The 27010-nt window shown below is 50.8% G+C and overlaps 1 protein-coding gene across 1 annotated transcript; it reads right to left on the minus strand.

The window, feature by feature from the left end:
- Positions 1-1095: 1095 nt before the first annotated feature.
- Positions 1096-26968, minus strand: RAB20 (RAB20, member RAS oncogene family). Its single transcript, XM_084758835.1, has 2 exons — positions 26626-26968; positions 1096-2094 (listed from the first exon to the last, which is right to left on the minus strand). Exons 1-2 carry the CDS (start codon positions 26795-26797, stop codon positions 1565-1567), a joined length of 702 nt encoding a protein of 233 aa, XP_084614961.1. The 5' UTR covers positions 26798-26968; the 3' UTR covers positions 1096-1564.
- Positions 26969-27010: the final 42 nt, after the last annotated feature.

Genomic DNA, 27010 nt, shown 5'->3' on the forward strand with positions numbered 1-27010 from the left:
GTCAAAGAATGACCCCGGGGTCTCTGAGTCACACACTTCCCAGACTTGCTATTGGCCAAGATACATCGCATGGACAGGAAGTATAGCCTTTGCCCCCCATTGAGAAGCTCCAGATGTGTCAGTCCAGCAAAGCAAGCTCACTTTCAGTTTTAACAAGCTATTGTGAAACTCAAGGTGGGGGCTCTGGTCATCACTTCAGCAGGAGGAAGCCTTCACGGTGATGCTCCATCCCACGCTCCGTGGCAGATGCAGCATTGTGTCTCGTCTGCAGACTTGCAGGGAAGGCCACTCAGGCCTGCAGCGGCCTGGCCAACCAAGACATAGGCCTTCACCAGCATCAGCAAAACCCACCCACAGATCTGACAGTGGGCTGGCCTCTCTGCCTCATGGAGCCCCAATTCCTGCCTGCTTGCTCTCAATGAAATTTCTAAGAACACAGGCGCTATTGTCCCCCACATTTGCCTGTCAGCTTCTTGCAGGGCGGCCATCTCACGGCCCACAGGAAAACCACAAAGGGGTTTTGACTTGGAATGTGGAGGGCGGGGGGAGCTTCAGAGCAGAGTAGGTCAAGGCTGTGCCTATAACCACAGCTACAATTCAGGCCATCCAGGCAGCCTGGCAAAAGACTCATCCAGATACCTGGAATTTCTAAGGATTGAACCAAACTTAGAGACTCGAGCCAGGCGTGCTGGCGCATACCTGTAATCCCAGCACTCGGGAGGCAGAGGCAGGTGGATCACTGTGAGTTCAGGGCCAGCCTGATCTACAGAGTGAGTCCAGGACAGCCAAGGCTACACAGAGAAACCCTGTATCTTAAAAAACCAGGGGAGGGAGGGAGGGAGAGAGAGAGAGAGAGAGAGAGAGAGAGAGAGAGAGAGAGAGAGAGAGAGAGAGAGAGAGGGAGAGGGAGAGGGAGAGACAGAGACAGAGGGAGAGGAGTCAGTCAGACAGACAGAGACAGACGGAGACAGAGAGAGACAGACTCACTGTCATAATTTAATAATGGCAGGTTCATGGTCCTCACCGCCTCACCCCACCCTGCCCCCAGAGCCAACAACCCTTCTGTGGTTCAAATAAAGCCAAACACTCCCGATCACAAGGCTTTTCCAAAATAATTTTTAATAACGTGTAGCCCACCTGGCTTCACCCAGTATAAAAACAGCAGTTCCTGATTTTTATATAAATTAGACATGAAGAATCGCCGTGAAAATGCATCAAGGTCTCTAACGGGAGGACGGTATTTGAATCACAGTGGAAACAAGCCACTGAGAAGAGACACAGGACAGGGAGTAGTGACCAAGGGAGTCAAGGCAGGTCCTCAGACCATAGGATCCACGGTGGTGGTAGATATGCACAGGGCAGTGGGCGAGGTGGCACCAGGCTGCCTCTGCAGAGGGTCTGAGTCCCGCCTCCTGACACCCAGAGGTTTCTGGGTACTCTGACCTGCATTAGCAGCTGGAGGTCATTTCTTCCACCCACTGCCCTCTTTACACAGTGTTCTGGGAAACTTCTGAGCCCAGTGGCTCCCACACACGCCGGATGATGTGAGGGAGACCTCCTGCCGTCAGGCACAGCACCCAGATCTGGTCCGGTTGGGTGTTTTGCAGCTGGCTATATCCACAATCTGCGATGGCTCCTCGGCTCTCTGCCGCGCGATCATAGGCACCACCAGGTCAAACAGGGTCTCAAACAGGAGGTCCACATTGTACCCGGTCTTGGCACTGGTCTCAAAGCACATCTGCTCGGCGGCTGGCATCTCCCCCTCATCCAGCATCTTGTACTTGAGGATCTTCTTGTAAAGGGCCATTGCATCCTCTGGCTGCACCTGCTTGGGTACCTTGGAGGAGACAGAGCTGCTCGCCTTCCCAGAGGCCTGTCCGTCCTTCTCCCCATCCTCTGTGGCCCGCTCTGCCGTCAGGTCCACTTTGTTTCCCACGATGGCAAACAGGCAATTGTTGTTGGCTGTCTCTGTGAGGCCCAGGAATCTGTCCTCCAGCTCCAGCAAGCTCTGCGGGTGGTTCACATCATAGGTGAGGATGACAGCGGCCGCCCCCCGACAGTACATGGAGCCCAGGCCGTGGAACTGCTCCCGCCCTGGCAGGAGGAGAACAGAGAGAGATGATTGGTCGTCAGCTCAGGATACATCCACCACCAGCGCACTGTGGTCAGGGCCCCACCCTGCCCCCAAATGATTTAGGACACGGGCAGGGAACTGAGAGACTAATGGCTGACCCAGGTGACCAACCAGGACCCCATGGCCTGCTATAGCTGAGCAGCCAGGTCACTGAGCAGGGCCCCGTGTCCAGTTTAAGTTGGCCTCCCCATGCCAGGCACCAGAAGCAGCTCTCGCACCACCGACCCACACACCATTGTCAGTACTAGGGATGAGGGACACACAGGTGCCTCCTGATCAGAGAGTGCTTGCCTGCTCTCAAATTAAAACAGGATGCTTAGCTGGCATGGTGGCGCACGCCTTTAATCCCAGTACTTGGGAGTACTGTAAGACCAGCCTGGTCTACAAAACAAGTTCAGAACAGCCAGGGCTACAGAGAAACCCTGTTTTTTTTAAAAAAAAAAAAAAACAGGATGTTTACAGGACCTGAGTGCAAATCGCCACACCCATATAAAAAGCTATATGTGGGTCGAGGCAGTATAGGCCTTTCATCCCAGCACTCAGGAGGCAGAGGCAGGCAGATCTCTGTGAGGTCAGCCTAGTCTACAAAACGAGGCCAGGACAGCCAGGGCTCAAAAAAACAACAAAGCCGCGCATGGTCAGGAGTGGTGGTACATGCCTTTACTCCTCAGGATGGGACAGATCTCAGCGAGTTCCTGGCTGGGTTACACATTGAGACCCTGTCTCAAAAACAGAAACCAGGAGCCAGACATGGCCACATGCCACACGCATAACCCATAAGCCTAACCCTGAGGGGAGGAGAAAGCCAAGAGAATTGCTGGGGCTTGCTAGCTCCAGATTCAGTGAAAGATCCCAAGGGACCAAGCTGTACAGTAATAGAGGAGGAGGATGGATGTCTTGTTCTGGCCTCTGTGTAAGCATGGGCCACTACCCCACATACACACACACACACATACACACTTGCGTGCACACATACACACACATGTACATGCGTGCACATGCACACATACACTCAACAACAAAACCTGTGCTTAAACACAAGGCTGCCAGGGCTTGAGAGATGCCTCAGTGGCCAAGAGCACTGGCTGTTTTGCCAGAAGTTTTGGATTCAATTCGCAGCACCCACGTGATGGCTCATTAATCATCTAACCAGGATCTGATGCCGTCTTTTATCCCCTGCTGGCACCAGGCACACAAGTGGTGCACAGACACACATGCAAGCAAAACATCTATACACATAAAATCATTTTTTAAAACACAGTGCTCCCCACATGGGTCTTGATTTGGGGTGCACATAGCACAGGGAATGGGCCGAGGGCCTTGTGAAAGCAAGGTAACCGAGCTACAATCTCTGACAGTCACAGTCTATGTCACACTCTGAGATGTCTCAGTTAAATCTGATTCTGAGGAAACTGGATGGTCTGTATTTGTGTGGGTGAGGATCCCAGTCATCCACAGCTCAGAGGAGGATTCTCACACATGTGCTGTGACACAGGGACACACTTAGGAGGCAGCGATGCGAGCGAGGAGGGAAGGGAAAGCCACTGCACACAGTGCGGCACTCCCACTGTCACAAAGACCAGCAGTGGGCTGCAAAAGTGCGCCTGAGGAGCGCGGACCACCATGACAGGACATTCCCCATCCTGCTGACATCTGTTGCAGACACTACAACTGCAACCACCTCAAGAGCCTCACCAGCCATTACACCTACTGTTACGGCTCATTTCTGTATGGTTTGTGCTGTCAACTCAACCAAATCTAAAATCACCTAGGAGACAGGCCACTGAACATGCCTGCATGCAGAAATATATTAAATGAGACGGGAAAGCCCACCCACTGTCATGGGGCCACCCCTGGCTGGGGTCCTGGACTGTATAAATGGAGGGACAGGATGAGTGGCAGCATGCCTTCATCACTCCCTGCCCCTGACTGTGAATGTGACATGGCCAACTATGTCAAGCCCCTGCTGCCTTGATGTCCCACCAAGGTGGACTGTGCCCTTGAGCTGTGGCTGAAATAAGCCCCTCCCCACTGAAGCTGCTCTTGTCAAGAGTGTTTTATCACAAGGGGGAAAAGATACATGGTACCTTTGAACTCACAGAAACCCAGCTGTCTCTGCCTCCCAACAAGACTTCACCAAGGTCCAAGGTAATGGGTTTTTGGTTTTGTTGTTGTTGTTTGGTTGGTTTTTTGTTTTTTGTTTTGGTTTCTCAAGACAGGGTTCCTCTATATATCCCTGGCTTGTCCTGAACTCACTCTGTAGACCAAGGTGGCCTCAAACTCACAAAAGTCCACCTGCCTCTGCCTCCTGAGTGCTGGGATTAAAGGCGTGCACCACCACGCCCAGCTTCAATGGTAATCTTTAAGCATCCCCAGATGACTGTATTTCAGAGCAGCTGGTTGCCTTTGTAGCTAATGCATCTTACACTATTATCACACTGAGGAAAGGGTGGGCTCATCCCACTGAGGAGCTGGGCAGCTCTGAGCCTTGTTTGGGCCCAGGAGTCCATGGAATACGAGATGATGGCGTCCCAGGCCTCCTCTCTACCGCTGCTATTTCCAGCCAGCTTGGGACAAACTCCACACCATCTTCAATCGTTCTGAAAGGCTGCACTCTGACAGAGCACGTATGCCCAGACAATGCGTGGCTGCTACTCGCTCTAGCTCCTGTTCCAGCTAAAACTGCCTGGCTTGATGCTTGGAGTGGCAGCATATTGTCCCACTACAGAGTCTGCAATGCTGCAAAGACAGACCTTTGCCTATAAAAGGGAAATGTTCCCCCAACACACACGAGCATACATATACATACATGCACATGCCCACACGTAAATGTTCACACACTAACACACAATCACACATGCATGTATACAGACAATACACCTAGACACACACACACACATACACACACACACACACACATACACACACACATACACACACACACACATACACACACACACACATACACACACACATACACACACACACATACACACACATACACACACACATACACACACACACACACACACACACACACATACACACACACACACACACACACACACACACACACACACACAGCATCTCTCAGTACAACTTCCTAGAATCATGAGGTTGCCAACAGCAAGAACGTTATTCATTCAACCACCAGGTTTCACAAGAGCATGGCCACAAGGGCACGAAGTGGGGACATTCCATCAGCCCTGAAGGAATTTTTTCGAGTCTCCGTAACATAGTTCACACAGAACAAAGAAAGGATTGTATTAATACCCACACCCCAAACAACTTCTGCCTCTGATAAAACTGCCTGGTTTCATGCTTGGAGGGGCAGCATATGCCTGCAACCCCAGCACTTGGAAAACTGGAATAAGCTGTTTGCAAGTTGCAGGCTAACCAGGGCTACACAGCAAGGCCCTGTCCTGAAAATAAAGTAGGATTTGCCTGTTGAAAAGTAAATAGTTAGCCAGGTGTGGTGGCGCATGCCTTTAATCCCAGCACTCGGGAGGCAGAGGCAGGTGGATCACTGTGAGTTTGAGGCCAGCCTGGTCTACCAAACTAGTCCAGGACAGCCAAGGCTACACAAAGAAACCCTGTATTGAAACCCACCCCCCAAAAAGTAAATAGTAATTATACAAAAATAAAGATCGCAAGCACTGTAGGGAGTAGAAGATGTGAAACAAAGAACCCCAAAAGCAGCAGAGCAGGGAACCAGTGAACAGGCTTGTCCTATTATGACCAGCCGCAGATGACGTCAGCACGTCAGATAGCTACACCAGCTAAAGAACTTCCGGGCTAGCCTTGGTGCTCAGATCTGTAGCTCCTCACGTTGCTAACGGGACTCGCAGGTTCCAAGAATGTGGACAGCGTCCATAACAAGGTGACCCCAGCTGAAGGTAGCGGGGACCACAGAGGAGGTCCCAGGCACTGAGACAAGCCAGAGGCCATGATGCCAAGACGCCCACCCTGCTGTATTGGCTTTCCCAAACTCGCTTTGTCTTTGTCACATTGCTCATTTGTGTCCCGGAACTTGTGCACAAGTCAGGCAGGCTGGAGCGGGCCCCGAGGCCCTCCACCTGGTAACACACGTGCATTTCATCCGCACGCACCCTCCCACTGGCTTCCTTCGCCAGGGTACTTGTCTTTCTTGAGAACTGAGCTAACACTACGGGCAGTGTGTTTTGGCCTCCTCCCCGAACACTGGCATTGGCAGCCAACATCTGACTTCCTGGGAATTCCAAAATTTATACAGAAAGTCCCTGTGGGCCTGGCAAGCCTCTCAGCCCTGAGCGAAAGTTTCCCCATTGCCGAAATGCAGTAGCACCTGTAGCACCGTGCCTAGCATTGTGATCAGTAAAGTCATGACATTGACCCGTCCCACTCACCCCTCATCGAGGGCCATACGGACAGTCCTGCTGTAGCTGTCTCTGCAGCTTGCTGGTCACATGGGCAGCTGACCTATGTGCATCTCCGTATGTCTTGAGAATGACCTTCTCCCTAATCCTGGTGCTCACCCATTGGCTGCTACACCGGGGTTTTAAAAGGCCCAGAGGCAAACCTGGGGAAAACAGAAGCCAATGGCCTGCAGTAACCCAGGTCAGCTACTAGGGCTCTGAAAACAGCCAGTCACTTCCCACTACAGTCTCCAGTCTTCCCCACAGCCAAACAGCCTTTGAGTCCAAACGTCTGTGCTTCCCCCCCCCCCCCCCGCCGTGTTCCAAATCACTGAATAGGTTGGCAAGTTCAACAGAAATCAGGTACAACCTCGCCTGCCCAGGCTCAGCGAGTGGGAGGTAAAATGAGTATTGTAAATAAATAAATAAATAAATACTGACACTCCAGTCCTAGATCCACACAGATGGGGAGAGAGATGCAACATGCAGTCAGAACCGAAGTCACTAATCTGGGTCCCATTACCCAGAGCCATAGGAAATAAACACATTTTTTTAAAAGTACTTCTGAAATATGAGACTCAGATGACTGCTATGAACTACTCTGTGCAAGCCCAGAGAAAGGGGGAATTTTGTCCAGTGAGCTCCGCCACAGGCAGCCCCACAGCCGATTGGCTGGGAGCTGGTAGACTCCCGGGTGATGGTTTGAGCAAGAAGCATAAGATGACAGGCCACTGAAGCAGAGCTGGGGACGAGGACAAAGGTCAGACAGAGGCAAGAGCTCAGCCTTAGAGAGCTGCATGGCTCGGCCTGGGGCAGGCTGCGATGCGCCTCCCTGTACCCACTTATTTCTTTTCACAAGATTAAGATTCCCTCAGTGGTTTCAAGTTCAACCTACAAATGCTACTGGAAAGATCGTTTTAGCACCAGTTCATAAAGGCCAGTGGACTTTAAGCAACATTTACAGCCAGCCATAAACGTCCCTCAATACACAAGAACAACAAGCGACACTTCCCCTGCATCTGCTTTTAAAGTAGCTGCTGGTGGAATGGTCTGTGGAAGGCACAGCGTTCCTGGAGAGTGTGAAAACGACAACAAATAATGAAATCTTCACACAACAAGGAAAAGGGGGCCACAGGTCTCCCTAGGTCAGTGGTTCTCAACCTGAGGGTCTCAACCCTCAGGTGTCACCTGAGCAGCAAACCGCAGACCCTTCGTGCCACTGACAGGCTTTATCTGAGACTCTTCCATGGCTTCTCTAAGGGAACAACATCGCCTGATGTGGTGACACACACGTTGGATCCCAGCACTGAGGAGGCAAAGGTAGGTGGATCGCTGTGAGTTCGAGACCAGCCTGGACTACAATGTGAGCACAGGACAGCCAGGGCTGTGCAGACAGACCCTGCCTTCAAAAACAAACAACTAGTACCACTGATGGCATCCTTTGCAACAGGTCGTGGCGTGAGCCACCTCAGCCTGGCCACAGGCCAGGGTTTGGTCCAACTGTGTCTGCCTGTTCCTCTGACAGTGTCTCAGATGAGGCTAACCCACTGCGACCTTCTGTAACTTAGTATTCTAGCTCAGGAAGCCCTTAGGATGTTCCCAGAGCCTCAGCCAGGCAGAAATCCAGACGTCCTCTTTGGATCTCAACCTTCTGAGCTATTCCCTGAGGGAAGGGCCTAATACTACTGGAGCAATGTTTTGGCTTCTTAGTGTCTGTACCTCAGGAAAAAAAAAGGTGCATTTAACTGCCAAGGTCCCCCCAAAAGTCTAACGTGATCTCAGCAGCCAGGCTTTCTGGTGTGTCATCTTTAGACAACTCATCAAGGTCTGGTCCCAACACCCACACAGAGGCACAGCCTCAGAGAGCTGCCACTTCATGGCTGACTAGACCTGCACACACCAGGTCTAATGCCCCACAATGACTGTGCACCCAGAAAGAGGCCCGATGTGGGAATTTTCAAACACTGGCAGTAGCACTCTGCCCCTGGGGTAGTTTGAATAAGAATAGGCCCACAGGTTTGTATACCTGAATGCTTAGTCACCAGGGAGTGGAAATGTTTGAAAGAATTAGAAGGATTTGAACTTGTGGCCTAGTTAGAGGAAGCCTGTCCCTGGGAGGTGAGCTTCGAGGTTTAAAAAGCCCACACCAGGTCCATTCTCTAAGCCTGTGAGGCTGTAAGCAAGGCCCCAGGTGACTTCTCTCTTTATGAGAGCTGACTTGGTCATGGTGTCTCGTCACAGCAAGAGGACAGTGACTAATATAGACACCCACTGACCACTTCCCATTGGCAGTCCCTTCCTGACCTGCCGGCCTAGCCGGTGATGTCTGCTGACAGTCCACTGGTGGAAACCCCCTGCAGCCCGCCGACCCTCTCAGTCTTCAGAGTATGAGGAGCCACAGAGACTGGCAGCTGCCCAACACTGGGTCTGCCTTCAGAGTTCAACACAGGGCCCCAGAGAGGAAAGGCAGGGCTCCCAGAATCGGCAGCCAGCCTCCAGTCTGGGACCATTTTTCACAACTGAAGGGGTTCGGGAAATGGAGACCACAGCAAGGAATCTAAAGCCTGAGATTTGCTGGTTTTTAGGTCTCTTCCTCCTCCTCCTCCTCCTCCTCCTCCTCCTCCTCCTCCTCCTCTTCCTCATCCTCCTCTTCCTCCTCCTTTCCTGTTGTTTAAGCATATACCCCACAAGGAAGGAGATTTCCTACACGGTGACCCCAAAGGCGCATCCCCACCCCAATCCCAGAACCCATGGGGACAACCTTACTGGGAAATAAGTTAGGGTCTAGGGTTCCCAAATTATCCCAAGGGCCCTAAGTCCTGTTACAAGTGTCCACGGAGGGGCTGGAGAGATGGCTCAGAGGTTAAGAGCACTGGCTGCTCTTTCAAAGGTCCTGAGTTCAATTCCCAGCAACCACCTGGTGGCTCTTAACTATCTATAATGAGATCTGGTGCCCTCTTCTTGCATGCAGTGCACATGCAGGCAAAACACTGTACACATAATAAATAAGTACATCTTTGAAAACAAAACAGAACAAGTGTCCACAGAAGAGATACAGAGAGAAGGTCCTGTGACCCTAGAGGCAGAGACTGGAGCGACTCGGCCTCTCCACGGGCTGTCCTTAACCTGTGGGTCATGATTCCTTAGATAGTCAAATGACCCATTCACAGGGGTCATCCAAGACCATGGGGGAAACACAGATATTTACATTATGGCTCATAACAATAGTAAAATTACAGTTATGAAGTAGCAATGAAAATGGTTTTATGGTTGGGGCGGGGACACACCACAACATGAAGAACTGTATTAAAGGGTCGCAGCACTAGGAGGGCTGGGAACCGCTGCTCTAGACCTTGTTCAGACTACCAGCCTCCGTAGCTTAGAGGGAAGAAAGCCTTCAGCCTGAATCCACTTATCTGTGGTCATCTGTCACAGTCATCTCCGGAGCCCAACACCTTCCAAGCCACCGGCAGCAGGAATCCCAGCTTTGTCCTGCTGTCTGTCGTTTGGCAGGCGGCGCTCAGCTGGGGCTGGATATCTGGAGACTGAAGTGTCAGGCAGACACAGGTGGGTCCTCGGTCCCTTGTCTGAGCATATATAAATCTGAATTTCTGACAAGGCTGGTCATAAAGCCTGTAGGTCACACAAGTGGCCCTGTCTGAGTACTGCCTGCCAGACAGGCACCAGAAAACCATCAAAACCAGCCCTCTGGGCTGTCTGCACCAGAACCAGATGGGCAGGTTCCGAGGCTGGGAGGCGGCTCTGGCTCCCCGCCTCAACCCAACACTGTCAGCCCACAGGGCCCTCCCAGGGGACCAGACACATTCTCAGTGCCTGCCCACTTCGGAGTCTGAAAGGTCAGACCAGGATGTCCGTGTGGTACTGACCTCCTGCCATTCTGGTGAGCACATACTCCAAGGTCAATGGCAGCATCTCTGGCCTGGTGTCCAAAGTCCCCCCATTACCGCTTTCCAACTGAGCCCCCACCATCCTCCACTGACCCTTTGCAGCCTAACCCTCCACTTCCCCAGCAGCGCCTGCCCAGCCATATGTCCGTGAAAGCATGCCCACCCCCAAATGCTCTCAGTCATCCCTTGGTCCCTTACACCTCCAGGCTCCTCTGGTCACTTAAGCCAGAATAACCAGCACTCAGTTGCTCCTCCCTGCACACCATGGGTGACTGCAGGAAGCACCATGGTACAAATGGGTTTTAAGGGGCTGGATAGATGGCTCAGCAGTTAATAGCACTGTCTGTTTCTCCAGAGAACCTGGGTTCAATTCCCAGCACCCACATGGCAGCTCACCACGGTCTGTAACTCTAGATCCTATGGCTCTGACACCCTCATGGCAATGCACATAAAATAAAATAATAAAACAAAACAAGTGGTTTTTAAATGGTTCCTCTTTTTTTTTTTTTAAGGTTTATTATTATGTATGCAGTGCTCTGCCTGCATGTACACCTGCAGGCCAGAAGAGGGCATCAGACCACATTATAGGTGGTTGTGAGCCACCATGTGGTTGCTGGGAACTGAACTCAGGACCTCTGGAGGAGCAGTCAGTGCCCTTAACCTCTGAGCCATCTCTCCAGCCCCAGTTCCTCTTATTTTTAATCACTGGATGACCAGTACTATCTAACAACAAAAAGGGAACTCTCTCCCTCTCCCTGTCTCCCTCCCTCCGCGCCCCTTGCCCCCACACACACACCACAATAGTTTCTGATAGCTACATTCAAGTTTAGAAGAGTAGTCCTGGGAATGGCTCAGCCAGGGAAGTGCTTACTAGACAAATATGAGACCTGTGTCTGGTCCCCAGAATTCGGGTGTAAGAGTCAGGATGTGCTAGGAAGACAGGAAGATCCTGGAGCTTGCCGGCGGCCTAGCCAACCGACAAGTTCCAGGTCAGTGAGAGTCCCTGTCTCAAAAAACAAGGAGACCCACATCCTGAGGAACAGCACCTAGGTTGACCTCTGGCTTCCATAAACAAGCACACATGCACACACATACACACAAGTGCACACAAATACGCATGTATATACACACACTAGAAAAAGTAAAGGTAATGTTTATCTTAATATTGTATTTTATTTAGCAAACACAGCTGTTTCTCCACTTTAATATACAGTCCACAGAAAGCTATTGAGGCACCATCCTTTGTCTGGACAACCAGTTCAAAGTCACAAGTATATCTTACACTGCGTGACACCTCCGCTGTTCAATTCATACATGAGCAAGGCTATGTTTCATACAGATGGACTCAGATTCTGTGCTGAGGCAGAGGCCACACACACCTGTTCCCCCTCAGTGTGGTACCCAGTTCCAAGGACCAGAGGATGCTCCATCATCACAGGAAGGAGGAAAACAGAACCAACATCCTCAGTGTGGTACCCAGTTCCCAGGGCCAGAGGATGCTCCATCATCACAGGAAGGAGGAAAACAGAACCAACATCCTCAGTGTGGTACCCAGTTCCCAGGACCAGAGGATGCTCCATCATCACAGGCAGGAGAAAAACAGAACCAACATCCTAGTGTGGTACCCAGTTCCCAGGACCAGAGGATGCTCCATCATCACAGGAAGGAGGAAAACAGAACCAACATCCTCAGTGTGGTACCCAGTTCCCAGGGCCAGAGGATGCTCCATCATCACAGGAAGGAGGAAAACAGAACCAACATCTTCAGTCTTCTTGACCCTCACAGTCAGATGCCAATCAAGCCCATACCTTTTCCCTCTTCTTGATCCCAAACCAAGCCACAAATGTCAGCAATCCCAATCTCCTGGAATCTAATTGTCCTGCCTGCCCCAGCACTTCACAGCCCAGCCCTCCCACTCAGTAGGGGCAACTAGCAAGGCTTCATGGGTAACCAGGAAGGCACCATGCCCAGAGGAGGTCAAATGGGTGTCTGACCATACACTGTTCTCAGCCTAAGAAGGGAAGTGGCACCTAGGACACTGTGGCCTGACACAGAGTCCTGACTTTCACTTCCTTCTTGAAGGGTGAGGACAAGGCCAGAGGACACCACTCACGTTCACGTTCAAACATAGGTAAGTTTACTCCACGGTCACAAATGAGAGTTCAGCTCTGCCCCTAAAAGGCAACCCAAGCCCTCATGTCCACCATGTTCTCTGTGACCTTATCTGGGGGAGATGACTAACTAAGGTCACTGGAGGACGCCCCGTGTTCAGCAAGCTGTGATCCAGGGCCTTGAGAGAAGAGGTGACACAGGGTCAGACAGCAGAAGTGCAGCAGGTCTTGGGGACAGGATGGTGGGACTTCCCCAGAGGAGGGATTTGTTTGGTTCCTGACCTATAGTGAGGTGAGCCACGGGTACCTGGACTTCAGACATCCAACCTCCGGAACTGCAAGAGAGTAAGTTTCTGTTGTGGTAAGCCACAGAGTGTATGAGACTCGCCAAAGCAGCCCTGGGCTACTCAGGCCCAGACTGGAGGCCGCCACCCCTTACCCTCACCAAGAAATCAGAAACCATGAACTGATCAAAAAAAATTCACAGTTCCTTTTCCTCGGTGTCCCCATGATGTACAAGGGTCAGTCTGGCAAGTGGCGTGCTTCTTCCTTCCAGCCCAGCCAGCCCTCGCCCCGCCTTCAGAGTCAAGACAAGCCAATCGTGAACTTCAACGGACAAGGGGAAGTTGGTAAGAGTGGATCAGATGGACTGGACTTGCGTCACAAACTCACATATCACCCCTGCACAGAGTCAGCAAAGCCACTCACTTCCTGAGCACGAAACCCACCTGCGTACAGATTCCCAGAGATACCGGCATCTGGTTTTGTTTCTCAACCTTAAACCCAATCCAAGGCCACTAGCATAGGAACGACCTTTGCCCTTCCTCCTGACTGCATGAGCAATGAACAGCCAAGTCTGGCTCTTTATCACTTTCTACAAGCACAAGGACAGAAAGGCATAACCCCAAACAGCTGTCCAGGGGAGACTCAGGACCTGTCAGCCGGAGCAAGCCTCCCTGGCTGCACGGTGGGGACGGAAGCTGCCTGAGGCCTGTAAGAAGGGCAGATGACCTGCACTGAATGGTAACCCTTGGGGTGGCCACCACAGAACTTAGGACGTAAGAGCATGTGAAACAGTGCCAGGCCATGGTCACAGGAGCCACTGTCCCAAGGGCCACACCACATAGAAAGCAGGGCAGGTGAGGAGTTCAGGTCCCTGCTCCTCATACCGTGTACACTGTCAACCTCGGGTCCTACTCTAGGAAATGTTGGGAAAACAGATGTCAGGGGACTGGTGGCCTAGGGAGGGGCCCTGTCAGTAAAGTGCTTGCAGAGATGGGGGGGTTGGGGGAAGGGGGGGTTGGGGGGGACATTGGTAGCCTAGGGAGGGGCCCTTTCAGTGTTTGATAAGCAGGAAGTCTGCGTTCAATGCCCTAGAACCCAGCTAAGAAGCGAGGTGCGGCCGGCTGTGCACTCTGTGACCCCAGCACTGAGAAGAGAGACAGGCAGATCTCTGGAGCTCGCTGTCCAGTCCTCCTGGCTCAACTGGCGAGCCCCAGATTCAGTGAGACACTACTTCAAAACTAAGGTAGGTAACAGCTGAAGACACATGCGTACACACATGACACGATGAAAGGATGTTGGTACGTCATACCGTAAAGGAACAATGGATCAGGCAACCCAGAAAGTCAGAGAAGCCTAAAAAATGAAAAGTGTGGCTAGCTGGGCATGGTGGCCCAGGCCTTTAATCCCAACACTCAGGAGGCAGAGGCAGGAGGATTGCTGTGAGTTTGAGGACAACCTGGTCTATAAAGTGAGTCTAGGACAGCCAAAGCTACACAGAGAGACCCTGTCTCAAAAAACAAACAAACCAAAGAGAGAGAGGAGAGAGGGAGAGGGAGAGGGAGAGGCCCCTCCCCCAGACACAGCTCCCTTCCAGACACAGCTCCCTTCAGCAGATGACACGGACAGAAGTGCAGAAGAACTGCTCTCAGAGGCAAGCATAATAATGCCGTGTGTGTGTGTGTGTGTGTGTGTGTGTGTGTGTGTGTGTGTGTGTGTGTGTGTGGTGTGGGTGTGGGGGGGTGTGGGGTGTGTGGGGGTGGGGGGGTGGGGGGGTGTGTGGGGTGTGTGTGTGGGGTGTGGGTGGGGGGAGTGTGTGTGTGTATGTGTGTGGTGTGTGTGTGTGTAGTGTGTGTGGTGTGTGTGTATGTGTGGTGTGTGTGTGTGGGGTGTATGTGTGTGGTGTGGTGTGGTGTGTGTGTATGTGTGGTGTGTGTGTGTGTGTGTGTGTGTGTGTGTGTGTGTGTGTGTGTGTAAACAGCTAAGTTGAATCAGTCAGAAATGCCTGATTCCAGGAGGCAGGGTGAGGGAGAGCAGAGAGCTCGGGAAGGCAGGTTCACAGTCAGACACACCCAGCTCATCGGTGTCATCTGAACCACCTGTCCGGTCACTTGAAGGATAAAGAGCAAGAAAGCACCTGGCCCACAAGGATGACCAGCTGCACAGAGCTTGGTCCCGTAGCTGGGACTTGATGGGGGGAGGGTTGGCCAAACACTACAGTGGTCTGACAGTGACCAGAGCTAACCTCACAAACCTTTTCAAGCAAGAATATACTGAATCTTACTAACACCAAGTAATGCAAAGTGAAGAGGAACACTTAACACCCAGGAAAAATACACTTACATAACAGACTTAGCTGTGAAGACAAAAGCCCTCACAGAGCCCCACAGAGCCACCCTCCGGATCTCCTTTTCCTTCAACGGACATTGTGTGGCCTGCTGGCGACTGATTCTCAAAGGAGATTAACAAATGGAAACCCAATCTCTTGCAAAGTCTGCTTATTAAAGCAGGAAGCTAATATTAGCTTCAAACAAGTTTTAACTTGTTTCAAAGCCAAGACTGGCCCACAGAACCACATTAAGAAGAGTCTAGAAGGGGCTTTCTTGAAGTGCGTTATTCAGAATTGCCTCTCACGGGGCATTCACTCTGCAGACATCCCAGAACGCTAGGTCTTTGCCAAATGGAAGAACACCTTCCTTCTGCAGTTTACAAAGGCCACTGAGAAACAAACCCATCGGGCATTCAAGCCTTTCCCGGGACACAGGACTTAACAGAGGTCCAGGCCTTCAGTCACCTGTCCTGCAAGCAGTCGGAGCGGTGTCCTCTAACAAGACTCCTGCAAAGCACATTCACCATCGACAGCCAGGGCAACAGCAGAAGGCTGGGTATCTGATCCCAGTGCTCAGGCTGGGAAGATTCGGAGTTCGAAGCCAGCCTGGGCCACAGAGCAAAAGAAAGAGAAAGGACACAAGGGGAAGTCCTTCTGTGGGTGATAGAAAATCACCCGAGGAAACCTAGAAAAAAGCAATCATTTTTAACATACAAGAATCAGGGTTTTCTTCAGGGAGGAAAAAAAGCAACATTCTTAGATTGTTCATAATTGAGTAGTTTATAAAAAACTGACCATCATTTAAAATATAACAACATTAGGATGTATACAGAAGTAAATTTTTTTAAATAAGTAACAATACATGCAGTAAACATTGAGCCCCTATTCTGATCCAGCCAATGGACAGCACATTCTCCACAGCTGTGTGGAGAGCAGGGACTGACTCTGACGTGAACTCTGGTGCTCCATATTTATATTTGACCACTTCCTCTTGGCGAGGAGGCCTGGTGGCACTCAGAGGAAGAATAAACAGGCTACCAAGATGAGACTGGATAGGCTATAACCATGTGGTGGGGGAGGAGGTCCCCTCCTGTCACAGACCTAGAGGAGGGGAATAGGGTGAAAGAGGGAGGGAGGGAGGGAGGAACAGGAGGAGACAAGTGAAGGGATAACAATTTAGATGTAATCTGAATAAATTAATTAAATAAAAATAAATAAATAAATAAATAAATAAATAAATAAATAAAACTGTCAGATTTGTTGTGATAGAGGGTAGAATGTTGCACGCCAGGGGCTGAGGAGCCAGCAAGGAGAAGGACATTTTCAGAAGACTGAAAATTTCTAGAGGCGAGGAGTGTGAGGGGGCGAGCTTGCCGGACAGTGCCTCCCCTCCTGAGCAGGCTCGAGGTCCCAGATTTATCCTCCAGCCTCAGGAGGAAAGTCTGGAGCTGGTGATGACGTGCACAAAAAGCACAACCGTGTTTGTGTGTACCTAACTGACTAAATCGGTAAACTTAGGCATATGAGTACACCACAATTTTCTAACTCTGTAACATACAAAACCAACAGCTGCCAACTCCATGGAGCTTGCGTGCTGTGCTCGCTCTCCTCTCTGCTCTGGTGATAACTTAGTTTGTGGTCTACGGGGTCTACGGTTGTGATGAACACCAGGTCCAAAAGGCAGCGACGGGGGGAAAGGGTTTATTTCACCTCACTGCACTTAGTCCATTCTGAATGCAGGGCAGGGCAGGAATACAGCCAGGCAGGATCCTGAAGACAGGAAGCGAAGCAAAGACCGGGAGGATTGCTGCTTACTGGCCTACCCATCATGCCTTGCTCAGCCTGCTTTTTTATGCATCTCAGGACCACCTTCATAAGGAGTCCACCCCCCGCCCCCGGGGTCCAGGCCCAAACACATGAACCATCAATCAAGAAACTGCCCCGTGGATTTGCCTACAGGCCAGGCGGATGGCATCTTCTCAACCAAGATCCCCTTCCCAGGTGATTCCAGCTGGTGTCGAGTTGACAAAAACTAGCCAGCACACTCCACTTGGCAGAGACTACTTCAGGAACACACGTCCCACCAACACCTTAGAACTCAGCACTGCCCGTGGGCTAGTTTGAGAAGAGTGAGCCTAAAGGCTGACGGATCCTCTGTCTGTGCCTAGCAATGGGCTTTGTTCTGTGTTTATTGAACAGCACAGGAAACATTGCATTATAATATTCTACATTTACCTAAAAGTATATACATGTAAGTGAATGTATATAGTCATATTACGTATGTATATATACATACATACAGATAGATAGGTAAATGGATGGATGGATGGATAGATAGATAGATAGATAGATAGATAGATAGATGATAGATAAATAAAAGGAAGTTAATCCATTTCGGCTGAGAATGCTCTCCACAAGAATCCCAAGCTAGAAAAAATGTAAAGGACCAGGTATGAGAAACCTCCTTTCAAATGATTGATCAGGGTAGTCCGAGTGACTCCCCAGACAATATAGACTATTAGTGTACCCCTTAGTTACCCCTCAGGGGTGGTGCGTGGGCCCTCTTGCTGGAGACACCATATACTAAGAACACAGAATGTACATGATTCCAACTGGATCTGTCCTGAAAGCCTCTTCCTGCTATCCAGATTCCATGGCCCCAGAAAATCCTACTCAAGCTGCCAACAGAGGGGAGGAATTAAACAGTCATATCCCGCTGTGACCCCTGGAAACCATGGCAACTACCAGCAGGGTAAGATACACTTAAAGGTGCAAAAGGTTGGTTGTAGCCAACGGCTGTCTAATTGGACTTAAGGCCCTCTCAACAAGAGGGGAGTCATGCCTAGTACTGGAAACTGAGGCAACTTCCTGGGGTCAGTGAGGTCATGGGCCTTAGAAAAGAATCTGTTCCCGGCACTCTGCTAGGCCAGCATAATTCCTTGCTGTGTTCTAAAGTTTATCCTTACACTCACGGGTAAGTGTGTAGCTACAACCTCTTGTTAAAACAAAACAAAATGTCTCTTTATAGCAAAATAACAGGATCACAGCAAACCACAGCTGGGCACAATGCAGGGATCAGTGAATCCTGGGGAGCCACTCCCAGCGATTGCATCTACATCACAGTCCTGTGTCCGTGGCTGAAGGAGCCGCACAGGACTAGAGCCAGAACACCAGGAAGGCTGCCTTGAAACTGTCTCCCTGAGAAATGAATGGCCGCGTAAACAAGACCAGGACAATAGCAACATCACTGGACATGTTAACATGGCAGGGGACACTCTCAGGGTCACACTCCCACATAAAGAGAATTAGCCTCTCCCAGGGGCGAGCTCCTTATTGGTTGTCCGGTGAAGAGTGGTCAACCTTGAAACCACACCCACACAAACAACAAAAACAGACTCAGTGGCTTGTACTTGTGTGTACTTGTGCACACACATATACCACATATATGTATGTAACAAATATAATAAGATGCTATGCACTAGAGAGGGGGTTAGGGAAGGGTCAGGGGGAGGATAGCCAGGAGGGCATGGGGAGAGGAAAGGAAGGGGAAACGATGGGATTCTATTTCAACTAAGGACATTTGTGGTTTTGGTTGGTTTGGTTTGGTTTTTGGAGACAGGGTTTCTCTGTGTAGCCTTGACTGTCCTCGACTGGCTTTGTAGACCAGGCTGGCCTCAAACTCACAGAGATCCACCTGCCTCCACCACACCCAACTTAAAAACATGTTTTGCTTTGTTTAAAGAGAGCATGGTATAGGAAAAGAGTGAGGGACACACTTTACAGAATCTTTATCAGCGTTTACAAGAGATTAAGTTATGGACTCCAACTGTCACAAATAACAAACAGCAGAAACACTGTTATCAAGTTGATCTACGTTGTCTTCAACATTTATGTCAGATACTTGTTTTGTGAAGCTGACTTAAACCCTGCTGGTTGTTTTCAGCACATGATCACCACAGCATACAGGCACATGCATGCCTCACTCTGGGTCAGGGGCGCACATAACTTAAGAGCTATGCTTTAATTTAGGCCATAAACATTACAATTACATGTGAGACATCCAAGACAGGTAAGGTTGGCCGTTAGATTGTTCTCTTAAAGGCAGGTTCAGTTCATAGGCGAGGTGGGGCATGGTGGTGCATGCCGTTAGTCCTAGTATTCAGGAGGTAGAGGCAGGTGGGTCTCTGGGCGTTCCAGGCCAGCCTGGTCTACACAGGTAGTCCCAGAACAGCCAGAGCTAGCAAGACCCTGTCTTTTATTTCTTTGTTTATTTTGTTTATTTATTTTGGTTTTTTGAGACAGGATTTCTCTGTGTTAGCCTTGGCTGTCCTGGACTCACTTTGTAGACCAGGCTGGCCTCGAACTCACAGCGATCCTCCTGCCTCTGCCTCCCTGAGTGCTGGGATTAAAGGCACCTGACACCATGCCCAGCCAAGACCCTGTCTTAAAATAACAAAAAGTGTGCAGGCTGACTACATAGGAGAATATCAGGTCAAGTCTTCAGTGACCTCAAAGCATATTGTTAACCTGGCTGTGAGGGCCAACAAAAATTCCATCTGAATGTAAGAGGTACTTTCATAAAAATGGTATCACTACAGCTAACCCGGGTTAATCAGATTTTAAATTAATTAGGTTTGGAATGTGTTTTGTAATCTCTGTAGAAGACATGGCTTGCTAAGTAAGCCACAGGTCACCAGCTCTGATAGACAGGAATGCCTTCAAACAGTCTGGAATTACAGGCGGTGCAGACACAGCACACGTGCAGCCTCGGCCTCCCTGCTCGGTGAGGCGCACCATACGCAAGGAACTCGGCATGTCACTTTCCTGTTTATTTATTTTATTTGTGTGTGGAGTGTCAGGCACGGTTAGTGCACCCTTGCATGTGGGGCCCTTGGAGAAGGATCTCAGACATCTTCCTCCATTGAACTACCTTACTCCTTTGAAACAGGGTCTCAAAAAAAAGGAAGAGAGGGAGGGAGGGAGGGAGGGAGGGAGGGAGGAAATAGGGTTACCTACAAGCCCCGCCCCATCCCGACTTCTACCCCCAGCACTGGGGTTACAGGTGAGCTCACAGGCAAGCCAGGCTTTTCATGTGGGTACTGGGATCCAAACTCACTTCTTCATATTTCTCCTTACCCACAAGCCATCTCTGTAGTCCCTGACACACACACACAAGTCACCAGAACAGCATGGACGTAGCTTTCCTTTCCGCCTTCTCTCAGGCCACGGCTCCACGGCTGTGGGTTTTATGGAAGGTATGAGACATGTCCAGTGTCCTACTCCCGCACAGGGACATCGGGCTCCTCACCATCACTGAAATAGAGACTGCCCCTCCCCATTGCATCCTGGCCCTTTGTTAAAAATCAGCCAGTCACACATGCGTGAGTTTATTCTGGGCTCCCAGCGATGTCCCATCAAGGTGCCCGGCTTTAGGCTGCTTTGTTCCTTTTTGAGGTAAGTTTTGAAGTGAAGTAACGTAACATTCCCAACATCCTCCTTCTTGGTCTGATAGCTTTGGCTACTCTGGACCTTTGGAATTCCACAGAAATTGGGGTTAGGGGAATTGTTCTACCTTTGCGGGGGGGGGGGGGGGGGAGGGGGAAGCATTGGAGTTGAACCTGGAGACCCCTTTTAACATAGCCTTACAGCACGTGGACCCGTGAGCTCCTTTGTGTGTTTGTGTTTTCTTCAGTTTATGTCATAAATACTTTAGTTTTATGCCACAGCTCTTTCACCTCCTTGGTTAAATCTGCTTCCAGTATTTGTTTTATTTTTGATGCCATTCTAAAACGACTGCTCTCTTTTTTTTTTTTTTTTTGGTTTTTCGAGACAGGGTCTCTCTGTGTAGCCTTGGCTGTCCTGGACTCACTTTGTAGACCAGGCTGGCCTCGAACTCACAGCGATCCGCCCACCTCTGCCTCCCGAGTGCTGGGATTAAAGGCGTGCGCCACCACGCCCGGCTTACGACTGCTCTCTTAACGTCTTTTGCAGACAGTTGTTGCTGGCACACAGAAACATCGGCGTCTGTTTTTAAGTGTCAGGTCCAAGAAAAGCTGTGGGCGAAGGGCTAACTGTGCATTCCCTCAGAGCCTCTCGCCCTGCCCTCTCAGCCCATGGGCTCCACTACCCCTCCCCCAGGGTCTCATGCCCACGGAAGCCTGCCACTTTGTCCATGGGTCTCTTTGCTCTCTTGGTTCTCCTGTTCAATTCCCACCATGCATATGTTGGCTCACAGTGGTCTGTAACGCCAATCCCCGAGGATTCAGTGTCTTCTTCTGACCTCTGTGGACACTGCTTGTACACGCTGCACAGACCACAGCAGGCAAACTATCCATGCACATAATATAGTTTTAACTAAAGAAGAAGCCGATCCACAAAGTACAGAAATGGAACCTTAGCCAGGCAAGTGCAGCGGCAGATTATGCTCCTTGTGACGCAATACCACCGTGTCTCATCTCTCTGAGAATTAAATTATATAACACACCCGAGGAACTGTATGTCATGTTTGATAATTTAGTTCCACTTAGGCCAGTTGGTTTTCAAGAAAATGCCCCATTTGCAAGGATTCTAGGCTCAGGAGTTTCAGTAAAGTTCTAATGATCTGGGGCTGGCAAGATGGCTCAGTGGGGATGCAAGGCTGATGATCTGTGTGGGATCCCCAGCGGCCATGCTGGAAGGAAAGGAACAGCTCCACAGAATTGTCCTCTGATCTGCATATGCATGTTATGGCATGTGTACACCTGGCTACACACACAAACACACATATAACCCACACACACCACACACACATAGCACACACACACAAAACACACACATAACACACACACACACAATACACACACAGGGAAAAAAAACATTTTTTAAAAATTCTAAGTCTTTGATATGTGTGTAGTAAGTGCACCTTTTCAAAACTAAAGGAAAAAAGCAAACACATCACACTTCTCCTAGTTTCCTGAAGCCTGTGGCTCCCATCTTTATTGGAGAAGAGAGAAAGCCTGCAAACCATGACTAGTCACAAAGCCCTCCTCTGAGTCTGTAAGTCAGGACGCCCTGCCCAGCAGTTATGGGACTTGTAAGCTACAAAAGCTTCAAAACAGTCTTTACTGAGGCACAAAAGGAGCCCCCACTGCTTGATGCCTAGGAGAGTTCTAAGTAGCTACGATAGCATTTGCCAAAAATCACACTGTACCAAAGGGGGAAATACAACCAGAAGCCTGCCTGCCCCCACCCATGCTGAAGCTCAAGGCATGGGGTACCTCCTATCCCTGACTGCAGCCCCCCTAAAACGTTTCACCAGGAGCGGTCCTTGAGGACAGGGCCCTCAATCACAGGGTTGCAGGCAGAGAGACTCCACCAGCCTCGGCTGGTTTCCTCAGCAGGGAGCCATGGCAGGTTCCAGAAGCTGAGGCAGCCAGGAGATGGGATTCCCACAATAAAGAACACAACCCTGCTGTCATCGGAACCATAGCCCAGCTGAGACCACTTAGGAATCCTAGACACACGTTATTTTAAGTTGCTACTTGCTAGAGCGGCAAACCAAATAAACACCAAACCCAGAGATGCCAGGGACAGGATGGGATGCCGCTGTGACAGATGCGAAGTGGCTCCGACAGGCCACTGTCAGAGGCCAGGAGCTTGTGAGTGGTGAAGGGGACAGCCTGGGCTGCCTAGACTGGCTGTGGAAATGGGCAGAGCTGGGCTCACTGGTGGAGAGGCAGAGGGAAGCCAGCCCGGAATCACATTAGGAAATCCGAAGGTGTGTGAGCAGGGATCAGTGGAAAGCAGATGCCTCGGGCTTGGCTGGTCAAAGCCTCACAGAACGGAGTGTGTTAGAGGAAGACATGGTCTCAGAGGACCCCTGATTTGTGCCTGTTTAGTTGTGTGGGAGGCAAACTCTTCAGGTGACAGAGCTAAGGACCTTCCACGCAAATGCAGGAGGTGTGACCTGGCTCTTCCTGCTGCCTGTATTAAGGTGTGGAATAGAGAGGCAGAGGGAGGTACTATCATCAGAGAGGAAAAGTGTTGGTGTGGAGCTTTCTCAGTTGCCTACAGAAAGTGTTATCCACTGTCAGGGAAGCCCACTGTGCCTGCATGTGTAGGACAGGACCAAATGGCAGAGCACCCAGCAATAGAGGGCTCCTTTCTGCAGACCTCACCCTTTCACTCCCTCACATCTGCATCCCACTGATCCATCATCCTGCAAGCAAAAGCCATTTGCTCTATCCCAGGAGGAGCAGTACCAAGGCTGACACCATGACAGGGAACTGATACTTGGCTGAGCATGGATGGAGGAACAGCAGCCAGGTCTGAGCTGGCGCCCCCTGTTGCAGGGGTCATGCACTGAGGGACGGGGCGGGGTGGGGGGGAGGAGTGTAACTTTGAGGCTGCAGTCAGAAAGGGTTAGAACACACAAGGAAACACAGGGGCCTGTGCCGGCACACTGGTCACTTTCTCATCCTGCAGTATTGCCTCAAAACAGATCTGAGACTGGCAGGAAACTTGTGTCTCGTGTCTTGCAACTCCCGTCTTCCGGGACCACAAAGGACTGCCACTGAGTTGCCTGTTGTTGCTAAAATTCTTTCGTCCCCTAAAGTCCCAAGGACAAACCAAGGCAGGGTTCACTCTGGGGGAACCACTGAAGATAGTGGGCTTCCTTACAGAGCTTAGGTGAGTGTTATCTACAGGAGTGTGGGTGCTCAGCCCAAAAAAAGTTACACCAAAAAGTCTTTACCTAGCAGGGATGGGGACTTCCCCATAGCACCAACAGAGTTGCCTCGCCTATGTACTCCAGCCCGCTGGGAGGAGGCCACGTACAAGTAAAGCAGCTTCATACAAACAGGTGGCAGGTAGCTGCTGAACACACAAGTAAGGGTCCTGTGTCCTCCCATCCCTGTGTGAGGGCATGTGAATGGTCATCAAGCCCAGCTGGGATAACCGTTTGCAAGCAGGTACAGCTGAAAGGCCCCAAACAGCAGGTGTACAGCCTGTTCCGCCCACCACTGCTGTGCATAAGTCTGGGCAGGAAGCAGAACTCAGCAAACGAATGAATGAGGCTTGCTGCTTGCGTTCTATCTGCTAACAGCAGGTAACCTCGTCCCAGTTTTGTCTGGGTCCCCCGGTCTGACCACACCACAAAGGGTGAGCACCCCTCTCTCTACCAGAGCATTTTAGAAAGAGGTGTGAGTGACCAGAGCATAGTGGAGGCTAGGAGGCGCCTGGACCCAGACAGACACGGTCTGTACCCTGCTTGCCCGCCACTGGGCCACTGCTGAAGAATCTTCGTCAAGAGATAAAGATGCCTGATGAGCCAGCATGCCCTCCTTCCACCGAAGCCACACTCCGCCCGCCTGCCTCACAAGCTCCAGGTGCTGAGCGTTTGGCTTTGGCCTTTGGCCCTTGTCAAGAATCAAACACAAACCGGCCAGGTGTTATGGTTCTGACTACTGCATGCCCCAAAGCCTTCACAGGTTCTACCTGCCGCCACCCCTCCTGCCTGTCACCAAAAACAGCACCGAGCTGTCTGTCGGTCATAACCAGCTAGCCTTGCTCTGCCTCAGCTATGGGAACTATGCAAAAAATCAACTGGGGAAGGGACAGGGATTTTTAAACCAGGCATGAGGAAGACAGAGGTAACCCTTTAAGCTAGGTATTCCACCGGACGGTGGTGGCACATGCCTTTAGTCCCAGCACTCAGGGGACAGAGGCAGTCGGAACTCTGTGAGTTTGAGTCCAGGACAGACATGGCTACACACAGAGAAACCCTGTCTCAAACAAAACAAAACCAAAATAATAATAAACTAGATATTCCACACAAAATCCTCCCCTCTCTCTGCTCCTTCCAGGTGACTGGCAACCCAGAGGTTATCAGCAAAGCAGGCACCAAGTTGGTGACAGGAGCCACTGTTGACTCTGTACCTTGGTCCCTTGAGTGTGTGTACACAGACATCAGGAATGTGCTGAGAGTGCCTGGCCGCCCTGGACTGCTCCAGTCATCTGACCTCACACTTAGGGTTCCAGGAACACACAGGCAGCGAAGGAGGCCGGGAAATGAGTGGAGTCGCTACCACCCCCACCCAGGGAGCCAGCAGGCTCTCAGGATAGCACATCAGCAGTGTTACAAAATCCTCTGGCGACCAAGACTCCGGATGCATCGCGTCCTTGGCCTTGATGAAGAAACTAGCTCCACCCATCAAAGTGAAACTGCTACTTCATGCCTTAGAGGGGGAGGGGCCACAGGAACCCTGTGCGGTGGTCACAGGTCTATCCCAGAAACATTGAGAGGTGTGCAGAGAGCCAACCAATTCTGCTCCCTCTTCCCCCATATAAACCAAGGACAGCAGGCAAGCCTGAGAAAAGAGAAGGAGCTCTGTCCAAGGCTGGGAGTGGAGTCCAGAGTCTCTGACTGGCCTTGATTTTCCATGACTACATTCGTGGATGCTCAATGGGAGGCAGGCGGACAGCCTGAGAAAAATGAGAAACCTTCCCTGCAACCTGGAGTGAGGGCTAGAGTCAGAGGAAAGACGGGAAAGAATCAGTGCATCCGCCACAATGGCTCAGTAAGGAACAGGAAAGAGAGAGAGAAGGTGTTACTGTGTCCAACGGATTGACAAGCCCAAAACAAGGACTCAGGGACTAGGAGCAAGACTTTTGACTACATTACTCTTCCAACAACATAAAAAGCTAGAACTTGTGTATATACGTGTAATAATATAAATGTATATGTAAAAAAATAAGTAAATGTTTTTTAAAAAGTTAGAACTTGGAGTTCAGACACTGGAGACCTCACTCCCTGAAACTATACCCTACTATTTCCGGGTTTTTTCTGTTTTGTTTTTGTTTGTTTGTTTGCTTCATTTAGAGGATCTTATTCTTTACCATGGAAAAGGAAGAAAACACAGACCAGTGCTAATCTTCAAGGTCCAAGATGAAACTGTACTACTGAGAAATCACGAACAGCGCACACACTAAAAATAATTCACTACCTATCTTAAAACTGCCAGTACAGGAAGCTATTCCACCCACGATTTGCGCACCAGCCAAAACCCAGCAGTGGGTAAATAACCGTGAGTCAGTCACAGAGGCCAGGCGATTCCAACTCTACTTTCCAGTCAGCCTGCCTCCAGCGGGGCTCAGTTTCCTCCTTTGTAAAGGGGACAGTAATAGCATCTCTGCCCAGCTCCCAAGGTTGCCCACCAAAGGAAGGTGCCCTGAGGGGACACTAAAGCACATAAGAAGCGGAGTCGCGCGGACCAGAGAGCTCTCTCCCAGGGTAACATGGATCTTTGCGAAGACAAGACGCACGAGTGGGCTGAACTAGAGATTTTTCTCAATCAGCAAGGCAAGGCAAGTGCGGACAGAAGGGCAACGAATGCCACAGCCTGAGGTGGGGACCCCGCGGCTGCCGAGAGGCGACTCCTCAGCCCCGCGAAGACCGGAAGACAACCCGCCCCGGCGGCGCCGCCCTCACCTGCGGTGTCCCATATGGAGATGTTGAAGGAACGCCACTGCTTCAGGTAGAAGGCGCCGCCCACGGTGCTGACTGTGTCCGGGAAGCGACGCTCCATGTAACGCTGCAGCAGCGACGTCTTGCCCACGTTCATGTCCCCCAACAGCACGATCTTCCCGTCTGGCTTTCGCATAGTGGCGGAGGAGGTGGCCCTTGCGCTTCAGGGTCACCCGCCTAGGACGCCAGGGGACGCGGACCCCGGGCTCCCAGGGACCACGAACTCTGGTGACCCTAGCCTGGGGTCGAGACGCGCTGAAGTGCCAAAGAGGAAGCGGGACAGGGCTCTGTACCCGAGTGTGAATTCAGCCCTGCGCCCACATGGGGTGCCCGGCCACCACGCCCACGC

The sequence above is a fragment of the Acomys minous genome (genome assembly GCF_964271855.1).
Source record: "Acomys minous genome assembly, chromosome: 15".
Classification (NCBI taxonomy): domain Eukaryota; kingdom Metazoa; phylum Chordata; class Mammalia; order Rodentia; family Muridae; genus Acomys; species Acomys minous.